The 21,172-nt window shown below is 40.3% G+C and overlaps 1 protein-coding gene across 6 annotated transcripts in view; it reads right to left on the bottom strand.

The window, feature by feature from the left end:
- pcdh7b (protocadherin 7b) overlaps nt 1-20,248 on the bottom strand; it is a 140,035-nt gene extending 119,787 nt beyond the window's left edge. For 2 of the 6 annotated variants that reach the window (XM_089128687.1, XM_089128683.1), the window contains exon 1: nt 16,302-20,248. In XM_089128687.1, coding sequence (XP_088984813.1) covers nt 16,302-19,388 — 3,087 coding nt within the window. In that variant the 5' untranslated portion in view covers nt 19,389-20,248. The remainder of the gene's footprint in view (nt 1-16,301) is intronic. The other 4 variants (XM_089128662.1, XM_039669287.2, XM_089128649.1 and 1 more) reach the window with 2 other exon arrangements.
- Nucleotides 20,249-21,172: the final 924 nt, after the last annotated feature.

Raw genomic sequence — 21,172 nt, 5'->3', positions numbered from 1 at the left:
TGTTTTGTTTTTAATTTGTGGTCAATGATTTCGTTCTAAATTTAAAATAATAGTCCACACCACAACTATAATGATAAAGACACATTTAGATCATTAAAATAATCAGGAATATCATTATAATCACTTTCAGAACATTTTTTTTTTCTAGCTGATGAACAAAAATAAATAAATAAATAAAAATTGACAATCAGCCAATAAGAATCCATCCTCAATTTAAAGAGCTCAATCATTTAAAACAAAAAAAGAAAGTTACTGTGTGTTAAAGTGGACACTAATATACAGTAGTCAACATTTAAAGTGGATAAAAACCTTTCTTCAAAGTTACGCATGAATTTTGAACAACCTGTTCTTGTCTTAGGGCAACTTTGATGAACTTTTTTGATCCACTTCAAATGTTGACTGTAGTAATTGTCATAGTTATTTTTATTGTTACCGCTGTCTGTGTCAATGGGCCTTTAAGGTGTAAAATGGACAGCCCTAGTAAATATCCTCTAGTCTCCATCTTTTTTTTTCCATTTACATGAGCAGCAGCAGTCCCGATCCAGAGCCTGAAAACAGCACCGTTGAACTGCCCATCAGTTGGCTAGGTCGTTTCGTCTTGTCTTACCAAACCCACAAGTGCTTGTATTCATTCAATTTTTGCCCTCCCTTCCCTTCATCTCCCTCCAGCTCCAACTATATCCATTACCCAAACCCAAACTTTTAGACAGAGGAGAGAAAGAAAAGAGGGGAAGCCTAAAGATGGCAAAAAAGCGAGAACAAGTTGAGAACAGATTTTTTTTTTAACGACGCACACTTGATGGAAACATATGGAGGGTGTTTGTGTTCAACAGTTGCATCGACAGATTTTTACAGAAAAGAAAACGCCTCCCATTAGTTTGTTTCTAAGTGTTTACAGGCACACAGAGTGTTTGTGAGTATGTATGTGATGGTGAAGAGAGGGCAATTATAGATATCCAATGCTTTTCGCTTGCTTTCATTCTCATCGCTCCACAAAACTCTGTTTAATGGGTCTAGAAGCATGCACAGACACACGTACACTTGATGTTAGGATAAATATTTCAATGAATTCCACCAAATCACCTAAACAAACACGCATAACTTACATCTGCTTGAACTTTTATTTACCCTACAGAAAATTGAGACTAAACAATATCATACTTCCCTGTTTCAAACAGGGTTTACCATAACTAATTTCCATTTAAGGGAATTTAGTCCGCTTGGTAGCCATTTTGGCAAGTCCTCGGGCAGCTATTTTCTGTCTATAGAGATGCAAGAGTGGCTTCTGTACTTGAATGGCGAAAGACCGAAATATCTGAATATGCAGGCCAAACTTACATTTCAATAAGATATTTCAAATCTCTAATAAAATCACACAACAAAATGTATAAATAAATAACCCTGCAAAAAAAAAAAAAAAACTAACTAACTAACTAACTAATAAATACATAAGTACATAGTTGGTCTTGTTGCGAACACCCAAGTTCCTACAGCCACCATTGTGATTTTGTTTTCGGTCCATCTTCTCCTCTTCATTATATTTCTGACAGATGGATGTATGGATTGGTTATTTATTAAAGAGAGAAACAAAGACTTCTAGATTCAGATTTGAAGCTTTAAGTTTTAAAGTTTTAATTACTATTGTTTAATGAGTTCACACTTATTATCAGATATAGTATAAAACATGGGTATTTGGCCTGAACCCAACGCAACCAATCAACCTCCGCCCCCCACTCCCATTCCATCCCCATCCCTGACTGGTATAGGAATGACTGAGGAGTTGGGATGATGGAAAAAAAATGTTGCACATGGAACAGAGGTAAGTCGGCTCTCGTGCTGATATCTTAACGTGCTCCATATGAGCTTTGATAATAAAACATAATTTAGTGTAACTTTGGAACTATAGGGCCCCTTTGAAGCCACAAATTTTCCTTATAATCAATCACGGTGGTCAGGGTATAAGGATGTAGTAGGTATTTCATGTTTCACAGACTTGTTTAATGCCACGTTTGAAGCATATCCAGGACAACTTTGAGATGTGTAGCCCTTGAAACTCTCTTTCTCTTCTCTCCTGTTCTGTCCCTCTGAGATAACAATGTGAAAAGAAAAGAAAAACAATGCTGGCTAGCAAAGTTGGTGTTGTGTGCCAAGAGCTACAAAGCTAGCCAGGTCTGCAAGTGCTTTGCTGAGTTATGTGCCGGCGTTGTAAAACCTAGCTCGCTCACGGCTAATTGAATCCTCTGAATTGAGTGATCTCAAATGCAAAAGACACAAATTATCAGCAGTCTTGAAAAAGCACTCCAGAAGAGGGCCTCTTAAATGGTAAAACACACTGTGTGGGACACTGAAAAGATTTGTCATGAGCACTGGCCCTCCCATGACTTTGGCCACCGCTGCTGAGAGCAGGCGGAGAACAAAATGAATGTGACTTTCTCATAATTCAAAAGGACAATGTTTGACAATTCAGTGTTCTTTTTTTTTGTATATAGGCCTCAATACAAATTATGTAGACATTAACCTAAATAAATGGTGTACAAATTGCTGTTTCGCTGTTATTTCAAGCTACCTAATAAATTAAACATGAACTTTATAGTAGTGTTAATAAGTTGACTTGATTTCCCGTATTTGTGCGAAGCTAGTCACTAAGAAACAATTGTACAGTATGTTAGTTCCCAAGGCGTCATATACAGACGCTTTTGACATTTCATCTACATCCAATTCACATGGCACCCTTTAACGTCAATATGAGACACAGATATATATGGGCCAGAACGTGCCTCCTAGTGGTGTAACTCTAACCCTACCCCAGAACTAAACCTACCCATAATCGAGCAAAGCTCTGTGCGTGTTATATTGACGCTAAAGGGTGCCATGTGTGTTGGATTTAGACAAAATGTCAAAAGTGTCACTATATGACACCCTAGGATGAGAATGCGTTGGTGAGTTCATGACATACAGTATATTGTATACACTAATGTTAACAAATGCAAAAATATTGAAACATTTTAGCCTCGGTTATCTTTGCAGGCTGCTTTCCCAAGTAATTTCTGTATATACTTAAATGTTTTATCAAGTCTTTTCAAGTCTCTCAATGTAACGCTGTTGGTGGTCTTTCGCAGACATTCTGGACTAGAGACATCCCATTACTATAGAAACAAGAGCATGTTTAAAACCCATAAATTCTAAATTGGCATACATACTTGAGTCTTTCCCACCAAACCAAATTCATGTAAGTGTATAACTTGGCGAATGTAACCACAAAAAAGTTGTTGCTCATGGTGGATGTTCTTAGTGAAATAAGAGAACCAGACAGCAACGTAGTGTCCACATGTGCCAGATATGGGCTGGATGTTGCTGTCTGGGGAGAGAAAGAGTCTTCCAAAAGGATTCTGGAAAATAATAAGGCAGCACAATGCAAATCTTTCAGGTACGCAAGCGTTAAAGGCAGGAGGTGTTCCTCTTGTATAGCAGCAATGGCTCATAATCACACCTCACACACACATACACAGAATGTGACGCATGAAAATGAAGGCCTGTACTGAGTTCTCTTAAAACTGCTCCAAATCTTTTTAAGTGTTCTCCATACTAGTGCAGAAGGACTATGGGTTTAATAACTAGCGGAAGGTTTTTGGGAATAGCCCATTACAATGTCATCTATTATAAACTACCGTACGTGTAGTTGGAGATGTATGCTGAGCCACAGAGGCAGAGTGTAGCCACTATTATACAATAGAAATCATGTACCTTTCTTTTAATAGCCCTAATTTCTTTTTTTTATAGCTCTGTAATACATCTAAAAGGAATTTAATAATTGCTGATTAAAAATGAATTGCCCGGAAAGAAAAGAATGCCGCAGTTTCTTCAGGGAGTTAACTAATCTTTCTTTCTTGTGCCAATATGGCAGAATGTTGTTAATGTACGCGTTACTCTGACGGATTGTGTTGTTGTTGTCCGTGACGGATTTCATTTAGCAACTGGCTAATAGGCCGATAAAAAAACATGAGCCGAGGGCGGGATGACATTCTCCGGCATATGTGAAGCCGAGGTCTTGCCTTTTACCCTCCAGGCATTCCCACCGTCCAAGGCCTAGCCTGTAATTTTCAATGGGCCTTAGTGTCCATGTCCAAGTGTTGCTGTGACCCCCACCTCTGGAGTAAATGGATTAAAGACGAGTTGCAGAGGAAGTATTTCCCCCACGTCCCTCAGTGTGAAAAAATAAGGGGGAACTCAAGACCCCGGCACTTCGGACCTGTTATTATATTGGCGGGGCTGCTGGAGTTGAGTCAGTCTGGAAATGCGCGATCACAAGGGTCGAATGACCAGACATAGACAACCTAGTGATTACAGGAGCTGCTTTGAGAAAATATGGGAGGAGTGGGAAAAGGAAAGATAGAACGATCTCTCTCACTTTATACCTCAGTCCTCTTGCAGGTTTTAATTCAGGAAAGTATCTCTGTGGAGAGTTCAGGTAGACTCTATAAATCTAGCTGGTGAAAATTAAATGGCCATAGACCCAATCCTTGCAGAGGAATTGTTTTCTGCCCATAAAAGACTTTATTAGAGAGGAGTTTGCCTGCCTTTACCGTGTTTCTCTGCGACTCTGTTCAGGGGCACCACAACCAGGGGGACCGGTTCTTGTTTTGCCTGCATCAAATGTCAGCTGAGCTTTTCAAAAAAACAATCCAGGTATTGACTTACCATACAATAGGTATGGTACGGCATGGTTGACTTAATTCAATCATATCATTTACTGTTAAAAGGTTTAAGTCAAGATTGTATTGTTGTATTTTATTGCATTGTATTGTTGTATTTTATATGTCATTTTACACCTCATGTGATTATTTTTTGGTCAACTTTAGTTGTTTAAAAATGCTTAACAAATAAAGTTGGATTGGGAGATAATTATTATTATTATTATTATTATTCATCAATGATGCAATGCATTTATAAAAAGTAAAAGTAAAGACTTCTGTATTGTCACAAAAAATGTCTATTTCAAATAAATGCAGAATCCTGAAAAAAGGTATCATGCTTAACACTAAAATATTATTAATAATATATATATATATATATATATATATATATATATATATATAAGAAGAAGAACTGCTGTGCTGAGCAAATTATAATGATTTCTGAATGATAGACACTGAAGACTGGAGTAATGATGCTAAAAATGTATTTTTGCCATCGTATGTGTTCATTCAATTTTAAAATGTATTAAAATAAAAATAAATTAAAAAAAACCCTTTTGAACTCTTATGTTATTACAAACATTACACATCTGATGTTATTACAAAAAGTTAAATGTAACTTTTTGCCTCTATCCCACACTAAGAAGACACGTTTGATCCAACATCTATCTATAAATCCACGTAATCTTCAGAGTGACATAGACAATCTTTAGAGAGACAGACATGAATTCATGTAAACGATAAACATACGGTGCTAAGCCTGCACCCAACATGCCAAAGCATGCTATACATTTGATTAACAGAGTTCTGACAGGTTTAAGGCTGGAAAAGGTGTGAGTACATGAAATATGACATGTTCATTTGTTCACTGTAATCAAGCAAATATAATGATTGTACCTTGGAATTGTGCCAAGAAGTATTTAACAGATTTATTCCAATTGATTTAGTATTGACGATTAACTATTTAAACAGTTTTTAATCATAATCTATTGAGTTTTCAACATTATAAAAAAAACAGTAATACATAATGCAAAGGTAACAGAAAAAAAGCAAGTATGTTTTGAGTGGGTTTTGATCCTAAAGACCTTTTCTGCTTGTGACAGATCTCTATAGGAATTGACTTGACCAATAGTGCTATGGAGAAGGCCTTACTCACAAATATTAATTAGGTTATGAGAATGGACAGTGCAATAAGGTTACAGCACAACTTAATGGATATTTATGATCTAACTAAGCAGCCAGTTGATGGTGCCACACTTTAAAAAACGTTCAGCTAATGCCTTTTTTATATCACTAAATCATTCTTCTTGTAGTTTTGCTCAAAGAAACATTTTTTTATTTTCTAGTCTTCCTGACAGTCAAAATCTGACTTCTCGAAGTGTAATAAGTTTAAATATTTTAGACTAGTTCATGTTTTTTTTTTCTGAATTTAGTCTAGTATGGCCTTATATAACACACACACACAAGCACACACACACTTTGACACCCCGATCATTATTCACAGAGTGAACAAGCACACTTTCATGGCATAACCCACCTAAATCACAATATAATTCACCTAATCACCCGTCTTATTCCATACTATGGCAAGCGAGGGAGGACACCAGATCACAGCTTCTGAAATTAACATGACTGAAAAGGCCCAGGGGACTCCATAATTCAGCTGATTTTATAACAGCCTCTCATAAACTCCTGAGCGTGACCTTCATTTTTCAAAGGCCGCCCTGCATTCCGTGCACTGACAAGATTTATTGGCCAGCACTAATAGCCTGGTCTCTCTTTGGTGGCCTCTCATCGATATAACGCTTCCTGGATAGCCGGGTGAGGTGGCATGAGATAATGAATATTTTTGCAGCTTGCTATTGTTCTGGATTATGTTTGCACGCTCAGGAAAAAAATAGCATTATAAACACAGGCACGCTCCTAAAACCACAAAAGACAACACATTTTATATATTTGTAGCCACCAAGACTATTTCAGTTTTTCTCTTTTTTTTTTTTTTTGCAGTTTCTGTGTCTGCAGCTTTCTTATTTTCTGAGATCTATCGAAAATTACACACACACACACACACACACACACGTGAGCGAGCAGACACCTATCCCAGCGTGTAGCTAAGTGACAGTGTTCGTGTGATGGAATGACTGAACCGAAAAGGCCCCTGTTGCAGCGCATTTTCTCTCTCCCTCGCACAAGAACGCACTGCATACACACACAAACACACAGAGAGCACCTTGGCCTTGCTCTTGCTCCTGAGATGCAATGCCACACAGCTCTCCCATAACTTGATGGATGGCCGCTGAACCTGCCCTCTCCTGCCTCTCACACACACACACACACACATAATCTCATTTGGGAACGGTCTGGACACACACACACACACACAAAGTTGTAATCTCTTTTTGCGGATTGCGGAATGACACTGTGGCAAAAGAAATGGAGGACTGGTAGAATCCCGTCAGTCCTTTCCACTTCTTTTTCCATTCTGTTTGAATCCATTTGACTTCAGCCGTGTGTCTTCTCCATACAAATGAGGCCTCTGTGATGAGGAGAAGTCTCCTTTATACAAATATGTAAGACTTTGTGCATTATTTATACTGGCCCCAGTGTTTAATCTCCACTTATGCAGTCAAGAGATCACAACTCACTTAATATTTCAGGCCCTCACACTCGTGTGCTTTACACTGGAGAAGAGCAAATGTTAAAAATACAAATAAACGTCTGGAGACGGATCGTGCGCGTGCATATATGTATACGCAGCTGATTTTGCGCCTGTGGTGACAGATATGGGTTACGTCTCTTAAAACCATCTGGATTTGGAAAATGATATTACCCATTTTAGATGTCAACACACACAGATGTTTCATTGCAGAATGAAGTTGGCAGTCATTCTTGATGTGTATTATTTTAGCCCCTAAACATCCATTCATTCAGCCAAATCAAATTTTGATTGGACGACAGCGAGCGACGGTATGTGATGAGAGAATATGTTGCTGTGTCACCCAGAAATGACAGTTTTTTAAATTGCGTATCCTTTCTCTTTCATGAAGAACTAGCATGGCAATTTCATTTGAGTTTCGCAACAGACTTGAGACTTGCTCAACAGGCACATGCTCAAACACTTGGCTTGATACGCCTGAAGACTTTGATGTTTTTCTATCTCTCTCACACAGACACACACAATGAAACACGAACGTCAGCACTGCACAGATAAGCATACTGTATATAGAAATCATTGGCCAGTGGTTCTCAACCTCTCTGTCCCCAACAATATTCCAGCCCTAGTTTTGCTTTGAAAACATATTTAATCCAAGGACATTCCTAATTTATGTAAATTAGTGACTAAAAATAAGGAAAGTTATTAAATGTCAAGCTTCCAGTAGTGATGAATGTTCTTCAGGGATCTCACTCTTTTTTTTAACCAATGAATTTGAACACAGTCTCATCCCAAGACGCCATCCAACTGACGCTTTTGACCATACGTCAACTTCCGACGTTTTAGGGTACCCTTTCACGTCAGTTAGATGACGATCCTAGGGCGTCATTTAACTGACGCTTTTCCTTTAACGTCAGTTAGGTGACGGGGTAGTTTTAGGTCTTGGGTAGGGTTAGGATTAGATAGTGTCATCTAACTGACGTTAAACGGTACCCTAAAACGTCGGATGTTGACGTATGGTCAAAAGCATCAGTTGGATGACGTCTTGGGATGAGACTGTGCTGGAATTTGCATGACTTTTGCCATTGTTGTGGTTAACTGGATAAGAAATTAGGATGAAGATTCCTTGTCCTTATTCTGTATCCAGTAATACATGCACACACAGATGGCCACCATTGAACCCAAAAGAAGTCATATAATAACCATTTCAATAACTCTGAAGCTGTTCAGTTAAGCTAAAAAAAACTGCGTAGAATCCCTTTAACTTACATGACATTCCCACATCTAGAAATCACACTTTTAAAAACAAGGTTTTCCCACATAAACAAGTTTTCCAAGCCAACAGAATCTTCAGTTGTTGATTTGACGATCACACGTTGTCGTGATTGGATACAAGGTAGTTTGTGAGACTGACTTCAGATCATTGCAGAGAGAATATACTCAGAGAATATACTCAGCAATGGTGTTGACTTAGGAATTTGCACATGGTTTGTAAAAGCATATTAAAAACATTAAACACGTGATTTTCCCCACAGGGCCACTGGAAATGTTCCTGATCTTTTGATGACCAACCTCTGATGTCACAAATCCCTCTTATACTTCAGCTAATCTACTCCAACCACCTCTCATATAAAGACTACTTTTCACGATCATGATAAATAAATCAAGTTACACCCACTGGAAATACATTATACTGCTCAAGGTAAAATGGGTTGCAAATGTGCCAAGATGCAACAAACCACATTAGGCCATGAATAAGAACATGGCACTATTAAATCAAGCAAAAAGACCCATTTTCAAACATCCAATCCCTGTTTGTATTATTTGTGTTGACAGTGAACTATTCCCCTGTGTTAGCCTAGAACAATGTTAAGTGGCTGTACTTCTTCTCTCTTTTTTTTTTTACAAGCACCACTTAAACACAGACAGGGCTGTGGCTGTGAAAACAATTAGACAAATATGCCGAAAATGACAGATGTACACGCAGAGTCATTCCAATGCATATATTCACTTCCAACCCGATCTCACGGGAATTCGTACGAATTTTACGAGGTGGCTAATTCGTAACAATTCACACGACCTCACTCGTACAAATTAGTACGATTTTGCTAAATCGTACATATTTTACGAATTGGCCAATTCGTATGAATTCGTACGAATGACCTACCCCTGACCCTGCCTCTAAACATAACCGTCACGTGGGTTTGGACAAATCGTATGAATTCGTACGAGTGAGGTCGTACGAATTAGTACAAATTAGCCACTTTTTAATCACTCGTACGAATTCGTACGAATTGGTCGTGAGATAGGGTAGTCACTTCTCCTGAGCTGAAAATGGGCAGAGAGGCAAAACGGCATAAAACATATCCGGGTCAAAAGAACAGCTAAAATATACACTCAACCTGGGATTGAACTGAATATTATTGTACCAAGTCGCTGAGTTGCTTGGTAGCAGCAAAAAGCCTAAATAAATAAATAAATACTGTCAACTATTTTATATTTGTTTTGCAGTTCTTTTTACTTTATGAAAGAAATTACCCATTGTAGGTTGTGTATTTGAGCCAGGATGTGCATTACAGTTATTTTACTATGGTTTCTGCTTTGGATTCTGCCTAAAAAACACTACTTAACTGGTAAAAAAAAAAAAAAAAAAAAATCACTGTAATACACGGCCTCTCATTGCTTATTTCCTTAATAAATCCTTATACTGACAGACACACAAGCACGCATATGACAGGCAAAAAAATTGGAGTGTTTAAAACAAAAATCTGCAATATTACACTACAGACGCAAATGATACAGCTAGAATGTACGCGTGTGTGTGCTCAAGTCGTAATCCAGTGCACCCTGTGAGTTTGAACAATGTCAGAATTGAAGTACAGATGGGGGTTAAGCACACATGGCGATGACACCGGCACTTACAATCAGCACAGCAGCAACCAATCAAGAGATGATCTCACTTTTTTTCCCTCCGCTTCGGCCCCTTCGCTTCTATTCCGCCCGCAACTGTCACTTTCATCATTTTAGCATGATAAATGTTACAAGTGCATCTCCGTAGCTTCAATCAAGACTGTTCACATGAAGATTGAAGAACAAGAGACTTTGAGAGAGAAGATAATAGAGAATAAAGAGAGGAGGAAGGCGACAGAGGGACCGAGAAAAAGAAAGAGAGGCGAAGAATGAAAGAGAACGAGAGAGACTGCCGGGCACACTCACGCTACATCATGCTGTCAACGGGCAGCTGAAAGGATAGATTACTTACAGTAACAGAGGGAGGAAAAAAGAAATCAAAGAGACGTCGCAGCACTACTTGTAAAAGGTCAAGTGAAATCACTACAACTGCGCTCCAAAAAAGGAAGACGGGAAAAAAAAAAAAAAGAATGCAACTGTTTTCTCTGTTAGCTTGGCCCTGTGCTATATCAAAAACAGCTTTTTATATTTCTGGCTTAAGTTTCACAGGTCATTTACATTTACTGTTTTACATAGACCCGTGTCAACACAGGGCAGTGGAAGCACAAATGAAACGTTGGCCTATGCATGCAAATTAAGAGTTGACCTCTATTTTCCAAGTTGATCTGTGACTTTCAGCTTTTGTTGAAGGATCCAGTTTTCAAGAAAATTATTAGTAATATGTATATGCAGCCTGTTCTCATCCCAAGTCGTCATCTAACTGACGCTTTTAACCATGCGTCAATATGAGACGCGCCTCCTAGTGGTCTAACCCTAACCCTACCCCAGACCTAAACCTACCCGCGTCATCTAACTGACGCTAAAGGCTGCCATGTGGACGCCCTAGGATGAGAATGTGTTGGCATATGTTAATTTGTAAAGTATAATATTTGCATATGCATCAATTGTAAAAGTCCCTCTCTTTCTCTCCATATGGAAGTGTGCTGTCTCGAGTCGCATCTGAACCTGTGACAGATTTGGTCAGCATTGGCCATTCAATGCTGCCGTTGAGCTGACAAGCTCTCCCTAATAACACAGCAATCAAGCCTGCAGCTGATCTAATTCTGTCCTGGGTCTCCATTACCCAGCAATTCTGTGCTATTGCATGGCGTGTTATTTAATGTGACGTGACGACGATGGCGTGTAGTTAATTTTACGCCTCTGTATTGTGATGAATAGAATATACGGCTGCTTGTAAATGCAGCTTGATTGCTTCATTGATTGAAGGCTAATTCTCAACTCTGAGGTTACTTGGCAAACATTTTTTGAAAATAACCGTAGATAATTATAATCTAATATTTAAAGTTAATTTACTAGAAAATCAAGTATTTATTATTTAAAGGTCATATTCATGTACACGCTCTCCTCGTTCAACTCATAAAAGCACCTTGTATTTAATGCAAAAAAGCTTCTGCGGTTTGCACGGATGTTTTGCTGGCAGCAATACAAGGTGAATTGCAAAAGCACACAAATAAATATGCTGGAGAAATGATTGGCATTTGCATGGCCGTGTTTTTGTATTGCTTACACATGTCTAAAATGAGTGATGCTTTGGTCCGCCAGGCACATGTATGTAAAACAAATGCATGATGGAAAGCGTCGTAAAGGCTGAAACCACAACAGACAAGCCACACTGACCTCAAAAAGACCTACAAATCTCAGCTCTATCGGCCGACAAGACTAAATATGGAGATGGATTAGAACAAATCAAACCATTTTGCGCTCTCCAAAAAAAAAAAAAAAAAAAAAAAAAACAACAACTGCAAGCCAATAACAGATATTTGATTCAATTGTTGATCTTGGCTCAAAATATAGAGGCTGTTGTAATCCCAGGCCCATTTGTACAAAATAGGCCAGAATCATTTTCATCTGTGATTGACACTCATGCTGTCCGAATGCATTTAGTCTCCCCTGATCTAGAGAGTTAAGAAATCAGGGAGAATTATTAAAGACTGCGTTTGCTGGTTTAATCCATGATCGATTATTTTTTTCAGTAAATTTCAGTGTCTTTGGAGCGCTGAAGCATAAATCTAAACTCTATCAAATTTGCACACAGCAAGTTGAGAAATAAAAATAAAAAACACTCCCATCCCATCAGAGACATTATCTTCGTTCAAACCAACTGAATGGGGCATGTATAATGCAATAAATGCATAAACCAGCAGCTGAAAACAGTGTTACTAACAGCAAACAACCATACCTTTTTAAAGAGAATGGCAAAGAACAGCATAAGGTATTGATGACTGTGAAACACCTTGACATATTACCTTTCTGTCTAGCAGAAAGGTAGCGTCTCCAATCTGCATTAGGTTAAATTAACAACAGCTTGAATGTCTTATGTGCAACGAGACATGGAAACACTAGTATTGTCCGGTTACCTGTCTGGGGCGACCGGCGGGGTGAAGTTTCTGCTATCAAGACAGAAGATGGTGTGTATGTGTGTGTGTGTGTGTAAGTTTCTGTGTGTAAGGACATTAGGGGGATGTAGGTAACATGAAACCAGACCACACATTTATGAGGCCACTGCACTCGATCCCTCTCAACACTTACTCACACACATACACACGCACACACACACTAACACAGAGAACAGTAGAGACCTTTCTCTAGCCTGTTAACAGGGCCCTCTTTCTAGTTCCTGTTCCTTTAGCCTTTCCTCCACTAGAGAGAAAAAGGAGAGAGGAAGGGGAAAAGAGAGAGCATCTCAGATGTCAGACCACAAGAACTGAAATCAAACACGATCAAAAAGAGCCAGGCCTTTTCACAAGGAGAAAAACACAGGTAGTTTTCATGGATGACTTCACCAGAGGGAATTGTACTGTGAAGAGAAAATTAATCTTGTCCAGAAAACTATAGGTATTTCAAATCTGTTACAAGACACCATTAATAATACCACTGTATGTTCCCCATCATTAATTTAAAAGCTACACGTACATTCAGAGAACGATGAGGTCATGTGACCTGTTCTGACTCTGTATCACTATATATTTATATCTAAATTATCTAATTTCACCATCCAACAGACAGTTAAACGCTAAGGTTACTGAGCATTACTGGAAACCCACTGAAAAAAATAAAATAAAGTTACATTAAGTATATCAGACAGTAAGGCAGCATAATTAATCCGAACAAGAATTACGATGCATGTTTTTGCAGCGTTCAGAATTTCAATTGAGAGCATGAATGGAATAACCAATCAGATGTGTTTCATTAAGTCATTAAGCAGAATAAATCCACTCAAAACGCAGTTTTTGTTCAGTGGGAGCTCACTGATTGAGTTTTATGCTTTCACAAATCCTTTCATTATAACAAACACGATCTATGTAGTTCAGTGTAGTCGGCTTTATTGATTGCGATGGTAGTTTTCATGAGGGCACAAAAGTGAAGTGATTGAAAGCTTGAAAAGTGCTCTTTCCTCACTTTCCTTGTGTATATTATTTGAAGAAAAGTTGTATTTTTCATGCAGCTAACTAATGGCCATGTAAACGCTGCAATGTTTCAGGAGTGGCAACTGCACTTAAATGCAGGAGTGAATATGCTAAATTTTAGTTCAGTGTGTGAGTCACTGGCGAAACATTTACGACTGACATAGTGATAACCATAGCAACATTTTGGTGTCTTTTGGCTGTGAACAAGAAGAATGATGCAACATTTTAATCCATTTGGTGGTCACTGTTTTTGACAAAAATAGTACTATTGACCAAAGACACATTGTGTTTGGTAATTGTATTGCTTTTAAACAGTGTTCTCATTGGAGCAGTTTGGATTTGTAATCTACATAAAGAATATGACATGCCCCCTACCCACACCAATCATAGAAGAAAAAAAAAAACTACAATGTAAATTATATTAAGCAAACTTAATAATCACAATTACAGTATTAAGGGAAATAATCACCAATTATGTTTTCCGTGCTTAACACTGCTGTACTTAAATCTTACAGCATTATGACACTCATCAAATCAGTAATTCATCAAGACTTCGTACTTTGAGTCCATTATGAGTATGCCTGGCACATTTTCCCATCATGATGAGTGACAGAGGCAAAAAAAAAAAAAAAAAAAGAGAGAACGGGTAGGAAGGTAAATACAGATAAAAAGAATTTTAAAAGGGGGGGAGATTAAGGTCATCATAAAAGTAAAAAAAAGGCCTCAAAACCAAGCTAGGAATAAATAAGGTTCAAAAATGAAATTCTAATGACTTCTCTTTATAAAATATTTGATATAGACTATTATGCTATCTTAATTGGATTTTGCAAGGGCATGTTGGCTACTCCTGATAACACTCAATAAAACATCTAAAGAGCTCCTCTTAAATTGTCAGCAGGGACGTACATAATGACGCAGGACTTGATCTCGCTTCTTGCCAAGGACGTAGTAATTGCAAACTGGTAATAGTGTAGAACCATTTTGCTCAGCACCCTGTGAAAGCCTGCTGCATTTAAATGGACAAACAGATGGACGGATCGTACAAAGCACAGCAACTTTCAAACAAAAAGCAAATAAATAATTATCTAAGCAGAGTACTTGGACACACAATACATGCGCCAGGGCAGCAAATTGAGGCTCTGCGTTAAAATATGCATGAGATGTCCCGAAGAAACATAGGCAACAGTACTCCTTTCGTGGAGAAGTGCAGACATAAACACAGCCCATAAGAGGGTTGTTCAAGAGGGTAGAAAAAAGGGAGAGAATAAATACAGGACAGAGTTGTCAAAAGAATAAAAAAAGCTGTGCAAAGAGCCACAATTTGTGAGGAAGAAAAAAAAAACAATGAGAAAAGAGAAACAAGTGGGATATTGGATGGAGGAAGCAGGTATTAAAATGGAAAGTAGGTGATTCTAAATGCACATTGTGTGTGTGTGTGGGGGGGGGGGAGCGTGAAACAGAGAAGATATGTACAGCACATAAGAAGATCCTATGAAATGCGTGAGGGTGTGTAAGAGAGAGAATGCTATCTTGTGGCATGAGTTTAGAAAGAGCTTTGTTTTGGAATGCAAGGGAGGACACTACTTACAGCATGTTAGATAGGAATCAATAATGCATTAACCACCTTAGAAAACACATGAAACGACAGGCCAAGTGTTCTTTTCCTGGCAAATCTGGACAATGAAAGGGCTGGCTTCATTTTGAATTAACCTTGCCTAGCACTGAAGCGCTCTACAGGACATGGAACAATAATGATATAAATTGATTATCTCACACGTGTGCCTTAGAATTTACAAAGCCATTTTATGGCTGCTGTAACAAGGGGCATGTTATGCTTTAAATAATGGAATAAAAAACGAGGAGAGTGCAATAGCTATTAGGTAAAAATTACGACAAGAGAATGTGAGATAAGAAAGAGAGAGAGTGAGCAATGAGGCCAAATTTCACTGCTAGGTCACTGAATTTGTGCACAGGAATGTTAAATGTGACCTCCTGCCCAGATGTTCCCAGTCTGTTCGGATATGCACATTTAAACCTGACACCACAACTAGCATTCCACCTTTTTCAAATCTTTTCTCCTTCTGCTTCATCTCACTATCCTGCCCCCCCCTCCCAGGAAGAGAAAGACCTAACCATGTTTTGATAAGAGATTGGGTCGTGCTCCAGCCACAAATCTACTGCTGAGACGGAATAGCTGTGAACCAGAGCCATATGTGATCCCATTCGATCTTCTGACGACAAAGGTCGTCAATGCTGACACCCGCATCTGCCCTAAAACTACACTAAAAGATGTGCCAGTGTGTCCACAGCCTGGCCTTGGCACCCCGGGTGGCCCAGCGGAAATGATATCCCTGACTGAAGAATGCCTTCATGTCGCTTTTAGCATTACATCTAAATGGCACTATGAGGTGAAGCAGGTCGATACAGGGAAACAGAAGCAACGGCTAAAAATACATATATCCAGCACTATAATATTACAGTGTAGGCTGAATAGTGTTAAAAGCTTGAAGTATCTTGAAGTATAAAAAAATGTGATTGGTATCATAGATTGAAAATGATAAAAGATACGGTTCTTACCTGTTTGTTGTACTTGTTGATGGTTTGGCTACTGTACTCAGAACAGTGGTCTGATCCGATGGATATGTTATCTCCAGTGCCGACAAATGTGTTGGCCGGCGGCAGGTCCTGAACAGCCTGGTGCTTTTTTCCTGCTGTGGGCGACTGAGGGTGCAGCTGAACAGTGGGCAAGGGTGAGCTGGATTTGTAATGGCGGGCAAGATCTGGGCTTCCGGGGCCACCGTTGACAGACCGATAGCGGCCCATTCCTGGACTGTCTGACAGTTTCTCATTGACGCCGTCGTAGCGCTGCCCATTTGGCTTGGATGCCTCCACGGTGACAATGCTGCTGTATAAAGGCTGTTTGGACTTTTTCTTATTCTTGTCTTTCTTAGGTTTCTTGCCTTTATCATGTTGCTGAGGTGTGAAAAAATCCTCATGGTCTTTCTTTCCAGCTTCATATCCATTCTTGTTCTTGGGGCGGCAGTAGCGGGCCATGACGACCACCATGAAGATAAGAATGACAATCATAATTCCTGAAAAAACCCCTATGGCGATGCTCAGCCGTTGCTTTCCCAAGTCAAAATTGGGGTCTCCTGCAATGTCAGCATTGAGTGGTGTACCAAGACTTTTGTCAACTTGTGCCTCTACAATAGTGGCGTTAGAGAGTGTTTCATTGACGTAGATGTGGACTAGAGTGGTGGTGCTTTGCGACGGAACCCCACTGTCATTCACTTGCACAACCAGGCGATGAAGGCCAAAGTGTTTTTCCTCTAGTTTGCCGACTAATGAGATTACTCCAGTCCAAGAGTCAATTTCAAACAACTTAAACGGATTGCCGCCGACTATTCTGTAGCTGAGGTTAGCATTAACACCTGTGTCGGAATCAGTAGCTGAGACAGTCCTTACCACCGTCCTTATATTGCTAGAAGGAGGAAGCAGGGTGTACGAGTTATTCATTGGAAAAGTAACAGTGGGAGGATTGTCATTTACATCCATCACAGAGAGAGACACCGTGGCTATAGCTGACCGGGGCGGATCACCTCCATCAACAGCTTTGACACGAAACGAATATGTGTTTTTTTGCTCACGGTCAAATGCCATGTTTGAGAAGATGGTCCCTGTGTTGTTGTCAATTGAGAAAATGTCCTCTTCTTCCTCAATATATAGACTCATATCTGCATTTTGTCCTTTGTCTGCATCCATGACCGTTATCATGCCAACGGGGCTGTTGGGTTGCCGGTTTTCCGGTATGTAGAAAGTAAACACATCCTGCATGAACTTTGGCTCGTTGTCATTTTTATCCGCCACCAGGACTACCACGGTGGCTGAACCCTGCAGAACAGGTATGCCTTTGTCTTTGGCGATAACTTTGAACTCATATCGTTCAGTCTGCTCCCTGTCAAGTATGGTGTTGACACGGATGTCACCGGTGTCTGCATCAATGGAAAATATACCGTTCACAGAGGAGTCCAGGGAGTACGAGATTTCAGCATTTTTGCCGCTGTCTGCATCTAAAGCCAATACAGTGACGACACGCTCACCTGGAGCATTGTTTTCAGGAAATGAAACTTCCATTGTGCTTTTGCTAAAAACTGGTGGATTGTCATTCATGTCCCCCACTTTCACTATTAATGAATTGTTGCTAGAGAGACTAGGGCTCCCAGAGTCAACAGCTACAATGACCACGTTATACTCTTGCACTGCTTCATAATCAAGGAGTGCTGACGTATGGAGAAAGTACTTCTTTTTATTCATTTCACCCTCAACCTCACTAGCAGGTTTAAGCTGAAATGGAACATCGCCCACTACGGTGCACGTCACTATACCATTTGGTCCTTTATCTCGGTCTGACACTTGGACTAAAGCGATGGGTGTATCGACAATCACGTCCTCCGCCACATTAGCCACTCCGTCTTTGAGAAAAATGCGTCCTATTTTTCGGATGTCGATATTGGGGACGTTGTCATTTTCGTCTTTGATATTGATGACCACTGTCGCCTTGTCAGTCTTAGGAGGCTGACCGCGGTCACGTGCCATGACTGTGAAGCGAAGCTGGCTCACGTCTTCTCGGTCGATTCGGTGCAAAACACTGAGCCAGCCAGTGCTCTCATCTAGCCGCAGCAGTCGCCGCACTGACTCTGTGGCTGCTCCGAAAACGTACTCGATCTGTCCATTGACGCCAACATCAGTGTCGCCCGCTTTTAGCTGGAGTATGGGGGCACCTGGGGAGCTGTTTTCTGGCAGGTCTGCCTCATAAACACTCTTCTCAAAGCGTGGGTTGTTATCATTCACATCTGTAATCATTACCCTAAGAATGGCTTGGGAGGAGCGTGGGGGGTCGCCCCCATCTCTAACGCGCAGAGTCAGCTCATAAGAGTCGCGCTGTTCTCTGTCCAGTGCCCCTTTGATAATAAGCTGCGGCTGCTTCTCTCCGTCTGTTGTGTCAGCAACTTGAAGTTCAAAGACGCTGCTACGGCTCGCCCCCTCGTCAAATCTCCGCTTGCCCGTGTGAGAGTCAACACTGCCGGAGCCGGAAGTCCCGATCCGTCTGACAGAGCTCTCGCCGTTGTCCTGAATTAACTCGTATCGTTCTATTCCATTCCGACCGAAATCTCTGTCGGTGGCCGTAGGCAGGAGATAAAGTGTGCCAATGGGTCTGTTCTCCTCAACGGAGAGTGTGAGAACAGGTGAGGGGAAAGACGGCGTGTTGTCGTTTATGTCTAATATAATCACTTTGCCCTCATATAGATCAACCCAGCTCTGCGCGGGTCCTATCATGGAGACTTCGAAATCTATAAAACATTCGTTCTCATCAAAAATCATTTGACACTGCGGCAGCTTTTCGCGGTCTATCCGCCGCTCGTTCGTGCTCAGATCTCCGGTCATGTTATCAATTTTGAAGTACTCGGAACCGGATTCTAAGGTATAAGTCACATCCATGCCAGCCGCGATGCTGAGGTCCGCGGCTACATTGCCTACTCGGATATCGGCAGGTCCCTCCTCAGCCAAGCGGTACCGGAGCACTTGCTTGGCTGCGGGCTGACTCAGCAGCTGCAGAATAAGAAAGCAGTATCTTAAATAGTCCACAATGATCGTAGTCCTCATGGTTCCTCGCAGATTTTCCAACTAAACTGAACTATAGTTTTGTTTAACAGTTTTTTTTCCTCCTTCTCGCTTGTGTTAAAACGCCTGTTTCTCACTGCATGCGTTTTCACGACCGGATAGCTCTCTTTGGTTACCAAACTCAGGCAGATTAGCGCGCTGTTATTTTTTTTCCCACTCTCAGACTAGGCTCGCGCTATTCCTTTTTCATTGATTTGTCCATCAAAAAATATACACAACACTGACAGAAAGTATTCACAAATTCATTCAATATTAAGCTTGAAACAAACATGCCAAAAATTACTTGCTGAGTCTACTCCGTATTTGCCATGACTTGACATCGCCGAGTCTTCATTAAAGGCAACGGAAGCCAGATATTCAATCCAATGCGCAATCAATTCTTGAGGTTTTAAATCCAACTTCCCCAAATGCCAGTTCTCAGCTCCAGATGATATCCCACCATACGGATTAGAAACTGATATATCAGAACTTCTTGTTCTGCGGAACAAACGATCTGTCCTCTCCCTGTGCCGTGTCCGCGCGCACAGATTTCTCCAGTCCACTCAGCTTAATAGTTATCTCACTTGCACCAGTGAATGAAAAAAAAAAAAGAAAAAGAAAGAAAAAAAATCTCCGCAGTGTCACTGTACTGTTCAGCCTTAAGGCAAAATGCAAAACTGTGGAACAACGGAGTTATGATCCTGGCAGAGATGCTAGGAATGTGGTTTTAAAATTCCAGCGCGAGGACGGTCCCTCTGTCCAGCGCGCGCCTCTCACCTGCAGCAGAAGCGCGTGTGTATCTGCCGCACTCCGCGCGCGAGTCTCTCTCTCTCTCTCTCTCTCTCTCTCTCTCTCTCTCTCTCTCTCTCTCTCTCTCTCTCTCTCTCTCTCTCTCTCTCTCTCTCTCTCTCTCTCTCCACCCCCTGTGCGACAAACAAGGCTCAACTTGATCGCTTAGTTCTACTGTTTGAGGAGTGTCTCTTCTTTTTTTTTTCTGTTCGCAAGGGCATCTTATTGTAAAATAGTGTCATTTACTGTCCAGAAATGAGCATTTGAGACTGTTGGAGGTGCACTGTGCGCTATTATGCCTTCCAGAGGGATTGTATTTTTTAAATGAAATATATTTCTGCTGAGGTGTCGCGCAAACCACAGCTGTCTGTCCACAGTCAACTATATAAAATGTGTTTCAAATAATTTTTTTCTCCAATAAATCTATAATAAAGTGATAAATGACGGCAATATGTTTTTTCGATGGAGTGCGCGTGGCTCGTAACGGAACTGTTGCTACGGTTACAAACAAGATTTAGCACATTTTGACTATTTTGAGTCGAATCTAACTTTGGGGAAGCACGTATTATTAAATGTAAAAATGCGTACTTTCAAGTACACTAGGTATTTTACACTGTCCTATTTATATATAGTAAAAGTGGTTTAGTTTGATAGACTGTTATTTATTTTAACAAATAGTAATGTGTCAGCATATTTACTTAACCATCTGATAACGCATTCATCTAAATCATTCGATTTCATAAAATAAGTAGTAGGCTGTTTTTGTACACTCCTCAAACCACTCCGTGCGTCCCAGATCATCTCGGCTTCGCTGCCCACTGTGGCTTTCCTGGTATGTTAGAATACAGTGTGTTTTCGTTCGTGTGGTGTTTTCTTCGGCATAAGTATGCGGTGAGCTTTTCTACCACACACTCACGCTTTTCAATCTGTTATGGGCTTTTTGCGCAGAAAAGGCACCACGGACAGCGACGCTCGGTTGACTCACCGGCACAAAGGAC

The sequence above is a fragment of the Pimephales promelas genome, chromosome 1 (genome assembly GCF_988280905.1).
Source record: "Pimephales promelas chromosome 1, fPimPro1.hap1.1, whole genome shotgun sequence".
NCBI lineage: Eukaryota > Metazoa > Chordata > Actinopteri > Cypriniformes > Leuciscidae > Pimephales > Pimephales promelas.
This window is presented reverse-complemented; position numbering and strand designations above follow the sequence as displayed.